Source organism: Gouania willdenowi, chromosome 21, assembly GCF_900634775.1.
Source record: "Gouania willdenowi chromosome 21, fGouWil2.1, whole genome shotgun sequence".
In the NCBI taxonomy this organism is placed as follows: domain Eukaryota; kingdom Metazoa; phylum Chordata; class Actinopteri; order Blenniiformes; family Gobiesocidae; genus Gouania; species Gouania willdenowi.
The window spans coordinates 28,074,627-28,089,305 of NC_041064.1; the positions used below are offsets into that span (position 1 = coordinate 28,074,627).

General features: G+C 39.1%; 1 protein-coding gene across 1 annotated transcript in view; it reads left to right on the forward strand.

The window, feature by feature from the left end:
• actr3 (actin related protein 3) overlaps positions 1-13,024 on the forward strand; it is a 48,696-nt gene extending 35,672 nt beyond the window's left edge. The window contains exons 10-12 of the mRNA XM_028435446.1: positions 202-327; positions 11,490-11,573; positions 12,417-13,024. Coding sequence (XP_028291247.1) covers positions 202-327; positions 11,490-11,573; positions 12,417-12,512 — 306 coding nt within the window. The 3' untranslated portion in view covers positions 12,513-13,024. The remainder of the gene's footprint in view (positions 1-201; positions 328-11,489; positions 11,574-12,416) is intronic.
• The last annotated feature ends 1,655 nt before the right edge of the window (positions 13,025-14,679 follow it).

Here is a 14,679-nt window from a genome sequence, read left to right on the forward strand (position 1 = left end):
ATTGTTCTTTGCTTTTGTGTAGACTGAACTATTAGTTACTGAGGTGTTTGGAGGGGTTTTTCATTTGTGATTGGTGTCCTCTATCAGTACAGTGTGTAGTGGCCTGTTAACACGGTCTTGTTCACATGGCACTAAATCATGGGTCATTTTAAGTGCTATTTCCATGTCAGCAGTAATCCCTCAACACGTTTCCCTTCACAGAACATTGTCCTTTCTGGAGGCTCCACCATGTTCAGAGACTTTGGCCGCAGACTGCAGAGAGACCTCAAGAGGACAGTTGATGCCCGACTGAAGATGAGTGAGGAGCTCAGCGGAGGCAAGCTCAAGGTGAGAGACAATAGAAATTTACAGCAATTAACAACACAAATCAATAAAGCTAATCCAAGCACAATGGCCCTAATTTATTAACCTTGCATGAAAACGGGTGCAAATATGAGTGCACATTTGGTCGTACGACACTGAAAAAAAAAAACATTTACAAGATGAAATTTGGCATCCTCACATTAGAGGTGGAGCAAAACAAATATTTGCTCTCTGAAAGTGTGAAAATGTGACTTAAAGTGCATTTAAATGCTCTGTGGAAGAGAATCAGCTACTGAGCAGGTGAAGTCTGCCCCCCTATGTGCGCTGTGAGCAATTTCACAACAGAAATCCTGCAGAGACGCACGGATTAGACAGTTAGTTCGCATGCTTGAAGCAATAATATCACATCATATCAAAAGCTCACTAAATGTTTTCCCTTTTGTGTTTATTATGCGTTCAGCCAATTGCACCTATAATTCATCACATTGCTGATTAAATACTGTAGCTCATTTGTCAAAGTTTAAGGTACACTTTACATTTTAAAAGCATGAATGAGGTCCTATTTCCTTCATACAGCCGCCACAGGCTGCGCTGCACACATCAAAAGGCACTCCATTTATCATTACAATGTTATTTAAAAACTAATCAGGCTAAAAATAATGTCACTCATGAAATAACTGTTTGAAAAGCCAATGATTATCAATGATTAAATGTTTGAGATATATAGTCATAACTTCTGACAGGACTGGTGAATATACAATGTTAACAATATGCAAGAGCAAATGTTGGAGATGTCGGTGTTTATCACCCGTCTCAATCAAAGCACCAAATGGCAAAGGCATATTGCGTAACAAGCACCAAGACTGTATGGCATTTAACCCCAAATCATTTCTTCCATCCAGCAAATTTACTGTTGGCAGAGGTGAACGATTTTGCTGCTGATTGAAACCATAGTCGTAAGCATGTATTCTTACGACTATGGTTTGTGAAAAGCGCTATACAAATAAAGTTTATTGACTTACTTCTACTGGTACTTACTTTTACCAGCCACTTGTACAGCCTTAGCAAGTGACCTTGAACGTACTTAAGAATGACGCACTGTGCCCACAATTCTTTTTGAAGGTGTGGGAAAAGATAAATAAATTCTCTCCACTTCATTTTAAAACAAAAACTGAAACTCAACCTCCCTTACCGGTATGTTTTAAGAGCGCTTTTTGAAATAGACAGTGTTATTAATGCAGTGCAAGGTGGGATGGATTTGAATTTGAAGTCCCTCTGTCTCAAGCACTTTCAGATAATTTATAAGTGGCTCAAGTATCAAATGAAAAATGTATCGCTTGATGTCCTGTGCATGGAATAGAGCACAAAAAAATAGATGTTAATCAAAGATGAATTCAAGATTGGGGGTAAATTCCTGAGATTAAAATATATAGCACCTAAATTATGTTAACCCTTTTTAGGTCCCAAGACATTTGCCGTTTTAAAATCTTCATCGAACAGCTGAATTGGTAAGGCATCTTTTTCCACTGAAAATAGGCAGGGTGACCTCAGGTCCTTAACTCATTCAGTGCCAGCCACTTTCAGATTTTCTACCCCCCTCAGTGCCAGGCGTTTTTGAGCATTTTGACTGATTTTAAAGGCCCATAGAATATTCTGTGCTATGACTATCTGAGATATGACACCAGATTCTGAAAGATTGAAGCCTCTGCTTTCATCAGAAAAAAAAATGTTTCTGGTTGTTTCGTTCTCCCATAATCAGCTGTTGAATAGAGCAAGTTTTACACAAATCTTCAGTTTCAGAGCAAAAAGCTGAGAAAACGGCCTTTTTCTAAAAAAAACACTGTCGGTGACTTTAAAGCGAGTGTTTTTGCTTTAGTGACAACTCTAACATCTGAACATTGTTTCCTTATATATAACACAAAAAAAAAACACAGACGGCGCTTTTGATGGCAAAATTGTTATTGTTTTTTATCTAAAAATACAACAGTGCACAATTACAATATTTACATTTCACAAAAATATCTGAACTTATTTACATTTATTCAGTCCTCACAGTGATGATGTCATCAGCTCTACCTCTATAGTGATGATGTCATCAGTTTTACCTCTAAATGGACTAAATGGACTTGATTTATATAGCGCTTTATCACCACACTGAAGCAGTCTCAAAGCGCTTTACATATCAGCCAATCACTCTCACATTCAATCAATCAATCAATCAATCTTTATTTGTATAGCGCCAAATCATAACCAATGGTATCTCAAGGCACTTTACAGTAGAGCAGTCTTAAGGACGGACTCTTCATTTTATGGATACACACATATGCATATATACGTATATACACATACATATGTATCCCACACCCAACATGAATTCATGTTGGGTGTGGGATATTCACACACCAGTGGGACAGGACTGCCATGCAAGGCGCTCGTCGACCACTGGGAGCAGCTTAGGGTTCAGTGTCTTGCCCAAGGACACTTCGACACAAAGTCAGGTACTGGGATCAAACCCCCAACCTCTCGATCAGAAGACGACCCTCTACCACCTGAGCCACGGTCGCCCTCTACTGTGTGTGTGTGCGTGCCCCTACACTGAATAGTTCAGCTTACTGTGGTAGATTGTGAAACACACTCCTGGGTGCAAGGGGACACAACAGGCCTTGCAGTACAGTCGTGTCTCACTGCACTGGCCCTTGCTGTGGGGGTCAGAGTTGTATGTTGGCCTTCCACCAAATCTCCACTCCCCTCAGTCTCCACACCTGCAACCTCCTCCTCCTCCTCCTCCTCTCCCACATACTGTGTAGCCGTCCATGTCTTTACTACCCTGCGCATAAACTCCAAAAGGGTTTTCACACTTTTGGCTCCGTAGATGACATATGCGTTGAACATGCATATTTGGAACAGATACGCAACAAACTTCTTGGACCAATCCAGTGACCTACGGATGAAGGGGTAGTAAGCAATGTTTTTGTCTAACCTATCCACCCCATTCATGGAGGAGTTTTACACAACAACACACTCTGGTTTCATCTGGGGAACCTTGGTTTTCTGTCCCCTCTGCCACACCTCAACCCTCTGCATCCTATCTTGGTGGCAGGTTGTCACCATCTTAACCAACCGTTTGTCCTGCCACGCTACCACCATCACACTCTCATTGTGCCGCATAACCCTTTCCCCCACCACCAGGTCAGTCTTTGTCAGGTCACTGATGATCTTAGGTTCCCCTCTATTCTTCCTCAGTGTTCCACAGAGGTTTATTTTTGCCCTGAGTAAATGCTCACACAGTGCCACAGAGTTGTAAAAGTTGTTCATGTAGAGTGTGTAACCATGACCAGGGAGACGATCAAGGAGAGAGAGCACGGTCTCTGACAGAGTGCTAGCTTCCCCTACGTAAGGCCTCATGTTGAAACAGTAGCCAGTGGCTGAGTCACACAGTATGTATGATTTGATTCCATACTTCACTGGCTTTTGTGGGTTGTACACCCTGAAAGACAGGCGCCCCCACCACTGCATCATACCCTCATCCACACATAAATTTCTCCTTGGTTGATACAACTCTTTGAACTTTTGCACTACGTAGTCCAACACTGGGCGTACTTTGTACATCTTATTACTGGCATCCTGTGATTCATTATTGTTGTAATGAAGGTACCTCCATATGATTTGGAACCTGTTCCTTGACATGGTTTTATTGAAGTAAGGTGTAGCATCTACCTCATCCATACTCCAATAAAGATAAAGGCTAGGCTTTTTCACATATCCGGTCAGAAAAGAAAGTCCAAAAAAAGTTTTTAGTTCTGCGACAGACACTAGACTCCAGGAATTACCTCTGCTATGAGGCAGACTTTCAGGATGTGCCTGAAAATACTGACCGGCATAGAGATTGGTCTCATCTGCAACATGTTGGAGCAGCTCGTCTGTCATGAACAACTCCAAGAAGTTAGCTGGCACGTTGGACTCCAGCTCTGCAGCAGCGTTCCGGGGTCCAGGGGTTGCAGTAAAGGGGATTTCATTTGGCTGCCAACCAGTTTGATGCCAGCCAAAGTCTTGCCCACTACCTCTGCTGCAGTTAGAACCTGTAAATTATAGAAATATATACAATTACCATAAAACATATATTTTGTACTGCAGTGTGATGAGGAGAAATATATATATATATATATATTTTTTTTTTTTAACCTTTCTTAGCTCTGCCAACCGGTGGAGTGGGATCCCTGCTGGATGCACAACCTGTAAATTATAGAAATACTGTATATACAATTACCATTAAGAAATATATTTTTTACTGTAGTGTGATGAGGAGAAAGATATATATATATGTATGTATATTTTTTTTTTTACCTTTACCTAATCTTAAAATTTAGAATTCATTCACTCAGTACTGGAACTGTCTTCTGTGTCACTGTTTTCTCTATCACTGTTTATTCGCTAACCATCTGCTCTCCACTCGCCATTTCTCCCTCATCAACTTCACTTCTTCTCAGCTTTTTAGACCCATTGCTGCTGATCTCTCATCCAAAGTTGCAGTACTGCCATCTATAGGGCGCCATTTGGTCACTACATCACAGACAGGTTAGATATTTCAGGGAGACCTGCGCCAGTGTGTCTTCTAGCAAATGCAGTGAAAAAACGCAAGTGACGAGTTATCTCGTCAATGGCACTGAGCGTTTGACTTTGAAATGACGAGATATCTCGTCAATGGCTCTGAGTGAGTTAAAAAGTCTTAAATATATATATATATTTTTTTTTTACAAATAAAAGGCCTTAAAAAGTATTAAATTGTCTTAAATTCACATCAGATAGGTCTTAAATGTGCTTTAGTTTCGTCACCTCGAGAATTTCTGGCGCTTTTCTCATCCCATTTCATCTTGCCCCGTCATTTAGATCACATGACACACTAAGTCTGCTGCCTCCTTGCTAGCTAACCTGGCCTTTGACGAGACTGGACGAAAACGTTAGTGACTGACCCGTCAGATTTTCAAAATGCACAACATTTCCACCTATTGTGGGGGTAAAGCCAAAAAAATATATCGGCAATGCCTTGTTCGGTCACGCCCATTTTTGGAGCATAATGACAGCCTCAACAAAGGAGCTTGTTGGTCAGAAGCGACTAAATGATCCATGTGTTAACCGTTGCTGCGCAGCAGCCTGACTGTGGTCAAAAAGCACAGGGAGGTTGATTCTCCAGGGCTGAAGTTACTGTCATTCACTCGAGGGTTAACCTCCTTCACTTTAGCAGCCGTGTTAGAGCAGCACACAGGTCTGTCTGAGAAATGCTGCAGCCTATATTACATTAACTGTTACTCACTAAACATTTGCAGCTAAACTAAACTAACAATTTTCCACTTAATATTCGGCACACTCTCGTATCCAGCTGCATTCACTCTCGTCGGCTCTCATTCTCATAAAGCCTTAAAGGAGCCACACATTTAAACTTTCAGTACAACCTGTAAACCTTCATTCCACTTACAAACATTTGTTGACCTAAATTAATGTTAAAAGACTAATACTTAAAAATAAAGATAAAATTAGACTAAAACTAGACTAAAACTAAACATTTTGAAATGGCTAAAATGTGACTAAAACAAATAAGCGTCGTTGTCCATAATACTGACTAAACTAAAAAGGCTGCCAAAATGAACACTGGCTCACAGGTTCCAGTCAGTTTTGATTTCTGAGTTATTGTCTACTGATATTAAATGTTCTGAGAATTTTGGACAATGTTAATATTTTTGTTTTCTCTCCACAGTAATAAACACATTTAAAGAATGTTCTTGAAGAACTGATTTTCATTTTTCCTTATTGTACATTATTAACTGGCATCAATGCCTTTAATTGTAAAACAATATATTTTTCCTTTGGTCTGTATTTCCATCGTAAGTTTGGTCTTACATTTTCTTTAAGGTGGTATTAAAAAGGTCATAAAAAGTCTTAAATATAACTTCTTCCTACCTGTAGTCACTCTGATAGGGGACTTTCTTTAAAATAGGTGGCATCTTCAAGTCTGCATACACACCTTCATTGGGAATATACCTGGAGATTGCACTTTTTGTAGTGTTGACCTTTGACAACATGTGCAGACAAAAAAAAAGGGAATACACTTGGCCTAAACATATTTGCATTCTGTTTTTTGTAAAATACTTTTCAAAATGGGAACATATGCAAACATTACAGATACAATGACTTGGCCAGTAGTCTCTGGGGCACTGGTCTCTTACGACCCTGGGCAGTGTGTGGAATCAGGTGTAAGAGCAGAAAAATAGAGAAGTCAGTGTCCCAACTTGTAACAACACAAATTTGATGGTAAGTGGATCAGCATCAGCTAAATTCTAGTCTGCAATTTTAATGGCTTTTTAAAAAAAAAAATATTACAGAAAAAACTAATTAGTTTTTAGTTCTGTAAGCTCTATATTTTTTATATATATATTATTCATTTAATATTGATATATTATTCATTTAATATTTAAACTAATGTTAACGCAACACTCACACACTATTTTCTAAAACAATTTGTTTGCATCAGTAGATGGTGCTATTGCAGCTACTCGTGCCTGCCATGCTCTGCTCATGTGCAGTGCTACAATAGACTTGCTACAAGCAATTCAATTTCAATTCAGTTCAACTTTATTTATATAGTGCAAAATACAACAAAGTCATCTCAAAGCGCTCAACAAAATATAAAGTCCATAGTAAGAAAGAAAGAACCCAACACGATCCACATGAACAAGCATTTGGCGACAGTGGAAAGAAAAAAAACTCCAGGTTCAGAGGTGGCAGCCATCCGTTTCGACTGGTTGGGGTTAGTGAACAGAGGGGCAAACAGAATAGGATAGTCCATCTGGGTGTCCCAGACTAGTTGAGCCACGAGCCATCGATCAGGAACTGCCAGCTACAGCATCAAGACACCTGAAACAGAAAAGAGAGCGGAGGGGGAGGAGAAGGCACAGACTGCAGGATAAACGATATATATATGTGTGTGTGTGTATATATATATGGGGTGGACATCAGTGTAAATGGTGTGAGCAGTATGATGGGTTTTGCAACGAGGGGCAGAAGTGGGGGGTTGTCTACAACCCAGTACAACTGTGTCCGACTGGACATCATCCCATTGCAGCCCATTAGAGCTATGTGTAGATGGTGGATCGTGTTTGAATATTATGTTGTTCTACTATATAATGTTAATTCTTGGTGCCTATTTTTAGGTTTAGGGCTTTTTTACTAGTGGTTAGGTTGACGCTATTATACGGTATAAACTTTAGCAAGTAAGTAGGTTTTGAGTTTAGTTTTAAAAGTGGAGGGAGTAGCAGCCTCCCGTACTAAGACTGGGAGCTGGTTCCAAAAGCAAGGCACCTGGTAGCTGAAAGCTCTGCCTCCTGTTCTACTTCTATACACTTTAGGAACTTCCAGGAGACCAGCAGACTGAGAGCGGGGTGATCTGCCTGGACGACAGGGCACTAACAGGTCTTTAAGATACACAGAAGCTTGATCATGTAGAGCTTTGTATGCTAACAGGATGATTTTAAACTCTATTCTAGATTTTACAGGAAGCCAATAAAGGGAAGCCAACACTGGAGAAATATGCTCTCTCCTGGTAGTACCTGTTAGTATTCTAGCTGCAGCATTCTGAATTAACTGGGGACTCTTTAGTGAGTTAGTAGGACATCCTGACAGTTAACTTTGTTTCTAATTGTTAGAATTTTATCAGTAAAGAAGTTGAAGTTGTCACCGCTCAGGTTGACAGAACTAGAGGGTTCCACAGAGCTGTGGCTTTTGGTGCCTCTGGCTACAGTGTTGAAACTGAGGATTGTTTTTGTTTTCCTCTATTAAAGTTGAATAATACGAGGTTCTAGCTTTGCAGAGAGCTTTTTTTTAATAAGCTAACAAACTTTTTCTCCAGGCAGTATGAACTTCTACCATGTTTGAAGCGGTGGTCCAATGTGTCTGTAAACCCGTAAAAACGTTTACAGGTCAGACATGTTGCAAGAGTTGTTGCTGCGTGTCCATTATCATGATCCAACCTTATGGTCTGCTGAAACAGCGTTACATCTAAACTGATGTAAAGTACATCACAAAGCAGATCAGGCCACGGCGGGTGCACACGGTCAATTTATCATGTGCAAACTGCTTCCGAAAACCAAATAAAGCTTCATCTTACGCCACATAATTTACTGTAGAATATAAGGATGGAAGTTAATATGTTAATGCTTTGGCCGCTAAGTAATCATAATATCAAGGTTAAACTAGTTATTTACACAAACGTTAAAGCTGATATCTGGAGTTTCTGAGAGGATGTCTCGATGTCCTGCCCTCATCAGCTCCACTTCCTCCCCCTGCCTCTGCAATCTACCAGAAGCCAACCCTCTACTTTTCTGCATGCGCATCGCGGAACATAACAAGGTTGCATCGGGTTGCATTGATATACTGTAGGTTCTATGGGTCAAGTAAGAGCCAAAATCATGTTTACCTGTTTACCTCAGGTGGGGTATGCTAAAAACCAGGAAGTGCGTACAAATTTTTTTTACGATTTATAACCGAGGGTGCACGTACGTCCCACGCCTGTTTCCGTTTATAAATCACAATCAACTCGAAGGTTGGCGCACGTGAAGAAACACCTTGCTCTGCCCATTTGGTGCCCAGAAAAGGTCAGGTGAACACCCTAAATTAATATTCACTTATACGAATTTCACGGTGGACCGAAAGATAAAACAAGCAAATAAAACAAATTTCACTCAATGTGAGGTGGAGGTTTTAATTGTTGAGTTGGACACACGCAGGAGAGCGTAATCTTGTGACAGTATGCATTACAAATGGTAGAAAGGCAGATCGCGTTGCGTTGCCTTATCAGACTGTGACAGCTGAAAAATTAGCGATCACACATAAAAGCGGAGGAGGAAATGTGGATTACTCTCCATAGGAAAAGCATCTGTTCAACAGGTGGAGGAAAGAGCACCGGAGCTCAGCCTCACAAGAAGCTGGATGATTAGTGGGTATCCCCTCTGTGTAACGGAGGTCGGGGACACACACAGATGCACTATATATGCGCCCAAAACATGGGAATAAACTCCGCAGCAGCTCGTCTTCCTCCCACTGCAGCCTCTTCCTCCTCCTGCAGCACCTCATCCTCCAGCAGTGCCAATAAGCCATTGTGCGTCTTTACCCATTAGTGTGTTCCTTTTTATGGCAGTTTTGCGCAATGATCATGTGATTTTTGATTGCAAATATTATTATTAATGTAAAACTGTATTTGTAGGTGCGCTCATGTTACTCACTCCCTGCGTTCGTCAGTATAATTTTTTCCTCCGTTTTTGAAAATGCATCCTTCAAATAATGTGTTGAGAAATGTTCAATGTGTTCGATTATTTCACACAAATGTATACATTTTACAGAGCTGTCTTTAATTTCATACATCTCCTGTTGGCGTCCGAGTTTCCCATTTCTCATGATTTTGAGCGTACGGCAGGGTCAGAGCTGCCATGGAGGTGCGCACATTATTTCGCCAGGTTTTTTTCTATAAATCCCAAACTTTGGTTATATGTGACGTACTCTTTCTTTTGTATGCATGCAGCGTTTATAAATGAGGCCCCTGGTGCCCCACCCTAGCCTTTAAATAGTCTCTCAGTCTAGTTTTGTAGGCTACACAATCATGGAGAAGACTGCTGACCTGACAGTTGTCCAAAAGACAACCATTGACACCTTGCACAAGGAAGGCTAACACAAAAGGTCATTGCTAAAGAGGCTAGGCTGTTCACAGAGTTCTGTGTCCAAGCACATTAATAGAGAGGTGAAGGGAAGGAAAATATGTGGTGGAAAAAAGTATACAAGCAATAGGGATAACCACACCCTGGAAAGGATTAAGAGACAAAACCCATTCAAAAATGTGGGGGAGATTCACAAAGAGTGGACTGCAGCTGTAGTCAGAGCAAGACGTGTTTCAGCTGTTGCATTCCTTGTGTCAAGCCACTCTTGAACAAGAGACAGCGTCAGAAGCGTCTTGCCTGGGCTAAAGACAAACAGGACTGGACTGGTGCTGAGTGGTCCAACGTTATGTTCTCTGATGAAAGTACATTTTGCATGTCCTTTGGAAATCAAGGTCCCAGAATCTGGAGGAAGAGAGGAGAGACACAGAATCTTGCTTGAGGTCGAGTGTAAAGTTTCTACAGTCAGTGATGGTTTGGGGTGCCATGTCATGTGCTGGTGTTGTTCTACTGTGTTTCCTGAGGTCCAAGGTCAAAGCAGCCATCTACCAGGAAGTTTTAGAGCACTTCATGCTTCCTGCTGCTGACCAACTTTATGAAGATGCAGATTTAATTTTAATAATAACAGGACTTGGCACCTGCACACAGTGCCAAAGCTACCAGTACCTGGTTTAAGGACCGTGGTATCCCTGTTCTTGATTGGCCAGCAAACTCTCCTGACCTGAACCCCATAGAAAATCTATGGGCTGTCTGGCAATTATGAAATATGGATCTTTCCTAATATTTGTAAATGTCATTGAAATCTGTGAAAAACATAAAACACACTTTTAATTTGAAAGGCATTGTTCGTTGAAGAACAATGTAACAGAAGGTTCTGTAGGAAATGATCCTCTGGTGACACCTGAACTGATTCGCTTTCTCGGGTCACTCAGGGTTCACAGGTGACACTGTTGGTATGTGCATGTGTGAAGGTAACATTCAGTGCTTTCAGCACCGCCTCTGGTGGTCATTCGGGATTCATAGGACCGTAGTTACATTCCTAACTTTCGATTTAACCGGAAACAATACCAGATTGATGGACCAATTACGCACTAACCAACTACTACACACAAGAAGCTGCTTAATCAGTGATAGCTCAAGTCAGCCCAATAATTGGCCGCACCAATTAATCAGTCCAGCTTTAATAATAAAAACAAAACTTCAAACAGCGCAGCTCTCAATCAGTCTGTCAACTTGGGTGAAGTGGTAGTTTAAGGTTGTTTAGCCTGATTACTTCCTACTATACAAGTACATAACTTACTATATTACAGAATACTATATAATGAGAAATTATCCCAAACCACAGACTACAAACTAATAATATGTGCCCAATATTGGGGAATTTAGAATAATAATCAGTTGCATTTAAAATGTGGTTTCCCACCCTTCACCAATTACCCTTCTGTACCTCAGACTAACTGATACCTGGTGTGTTTCTTCTCTCTGCAGCCCAAACCAATCGATGTTCAGGTCATCACTCATCATATGCAGAGATATGCTGTGTGGTTTGGTGGATCAATGCTAGCATCAACTGTAAGTATTTCTAAAACATACAAACTAGTGGTGGGTGTAATTATGTTATTTCTTAGAGCACATCTCCATTTTTTATATACATTTTTTACAACCCCTTTATAGTGTGATCACAATTGGTATTAGTAAGTAATTGTGATTGCAGTGGGTGGTTGTGCCATTACAACATTCATAATTTTGTTCGTTCACTGTTTATTTGTTATTGGTGTCAATCTGTCTGATAGTTTTACCACCAGTATATACAGTATTTACAGTTCTTCTTTGTACCACGGCCAGCACCTAAGATCTACAAATGATTGATTGCCCTGTTACAGCAAATAATGATTTGGAGTGGATCTGCTGGGTTACTATATTGGACAAGATTAGTTACTGTATTTTAGTCAGCACAAAATGTAGTTTTAATTAGTATGTTATGTGTTTGACTTTAGTTAACTGTAAATTATGGCAACTTTTGAAAAATGTTGTTTGGCGATATTTTACTATTGTGAAAGTAATGCATTATGGACATTAGTACAGAATCATTCGGTGTTTGTTTTGTAGTTTATCCCGGTGTTCACTTTTTTTCTTGTACAGTTCAAAACATACTTGCGGACCAGTGGAATATACATTGTGAAGTGTGTTAAAGAGTTTTGGATGTTAATGAAATTATGAATCATCGAGCATGTCTGCAAATAAGCATAAACATAAGCAGAGCCAAGTGTATTATTTCAGGTGGAGTTGACATTTTAAACACAGCTTAGTCTCCTTTTGGGATAAGTGTTGTGCTGACTAGTATGTTACTAATGTGCAATTCAAGAGATGTGGGTTCTATTGCTTGAGCTCACTTTCTTTTTCACATTTTTCCAGCCTGAGTTCTACCAGGTCTGCCACACCAAAAAGGACTACGAAGAGATTGGGCCAAGCATCTGCCGCCACAACCCTGTGTTTGGAGTCATGTCTTAACTCCTGGAACCCAAAGTTTAGCAGCAGGGAGGTGACAGTGGTGACATTAGGGTTTTGAAGAGAGGCTATGGAGGGAGCTGTGCTTTTCATTTATTGTTCTGCTTTTAATGTCTGGAACAAGAATCTGAATCCTGACAGAAAAATAGAAATTTCACAAAAGGTACAGAGAAAAATAGACCGGACCAAACGCAGATGGGCTGTGATTTTTTTTTTTTGTTAGTTTTTTTCCATTTTAAGCCCTTTGCAAAAATCGGGGAAAATCGTTCATTACCCAAAACAATGTAAAAAAAAAAAAAAATTCAGATCTACCTGTGGAGAGTTGTAATGAGAAAGTTGATATGAATATGGTGTAGGTGGCTGTTGGCAGGTTGACTAATGATTTTGACAATAATAATAATTTTCTTAGTAATAATTTTCTAGCCCCAGAACATAGTATTTGTTTAAAACTGAACAAGATGTCATGGCTTTTGACATGATCAACAATAAAAAATAAAAAAAACATAATGTGTGTACTTAGCTTCTAATGTGTGAATCACAGTAAAAGCTTTATTTCATACGAAAGTGTTTTTTTTTTAAATTATTATTATTATATATGAAACTTGGGAAATCAGGAGGTTTAAACATTTTACTAGTATCAAAATGAAACTGTCACATGATGCGTTTTTTTTTTTTTTTTCAATACTCAAGTTTTCATGCGTGAATTCAATTGAAATTGTCTGCTTTCGACTTCTGTCATGCAGTGAAAGCATAGAAAAAGGTCAAAAAGGAATTAGTGTCAGATGACATTTATCTTTTTTTTTCTTTTTTTTTTTTTTTTTTTTACTACAATGCCAAAAAAGTTTTCTGTATTTAATACTTTGCAACATTCTAATAAAGGCTCAGATCTGTTGGCAGCACTTTATTTTAAGACATATGCATTTTTGATATTAAAAAAGAAATCCATGTGTGCTTTACTGAACTACTCCACCTACTAACTAAGAATATTGCCAACTGACTATTTTCCTTGTTGATTACACTAATATTGTTAGTGACTAGTCTATTAGACCACACTTTGTAACAGTCAAATTTAAAATCAAAATAATCTAGATGGGCATTGCTTTATCTTTCAAAATGTGGGGTAGTTTGTCTCTACTATCTTAAAACCAGTGTTAATTTTGATGACTAAAAGTTTGGTCATAGTTTTCATCAACATTTTTTTTTTTAAGTGAAAATAACTGGATGATGACTAATTCAAAAAGATACAAAAATTATATGGAAATATGGTGATATTTTTGTTTACGAATAAAAACTTTATTTTCATCACATGGACTGAAATCCAATCAGGTTGTTGTGATCATGTGGTTTTAGGTATGGATTGTTAAATTGAAGGAATCCAAGTTCCCTCCAAAAACACAACACGTACCCAACACTGCGAATGCGTGAACCCAGTATGTATAGATACTGTTAAAGGTGCAGCAGGGGAACATGTTACATGGATCACATTATATCTGTGTATTTGCAAACATGAATTCCATTCAATAACAGGTTGATAAATGGGAATTTAATCTTTAAAAATGCATGAAACTCTCATGCTCTATAATTTAGTCGACTATCTGGAACAGCACTAAAATTAATGTTACTTACCAGTGATTAAAAGTCTGTTCTTAAAGGGATTGCTGCTACCATATGTGGTCAATTGGGGGCTTTTTTTTTTCCTTTGACCTTGTCTGCACAGGCTGCCGAAGGTCAACACTACATGTAGCACAATCTCTTTACGACAGCCAGGGTTGGGGACAATTTAATTTTTAAATTAATTATGTCTTCAGTTATCCATGTTAAATTACAACCTAATTACGATTACGTTGACCTGTTTGTTTTTTCAAATCAAAATTACTCATCCCCTGAAAGTCAATTACAATTAAATTCTCAATTACTAAAGTTCAGTTATAATGAATCACTATTACTAAGCCTTTAATAAATAAGTGCATACAATTTAACCTTCCACTTTCTGTTAGCATCTCTTATAATGGGTCAGTTTTGACCCATGTCTTTGATCAGCTGTAAAATACACTAAAACAAAACTCTATTCTCTAATTAGTTTTTAATCTCTTGGTTACCATGATAGGCTTCCTTATTAAAAATGTTGGTATTAATATGTTTGGTGTGGGTGTCTGAACCTTTTTTCTAT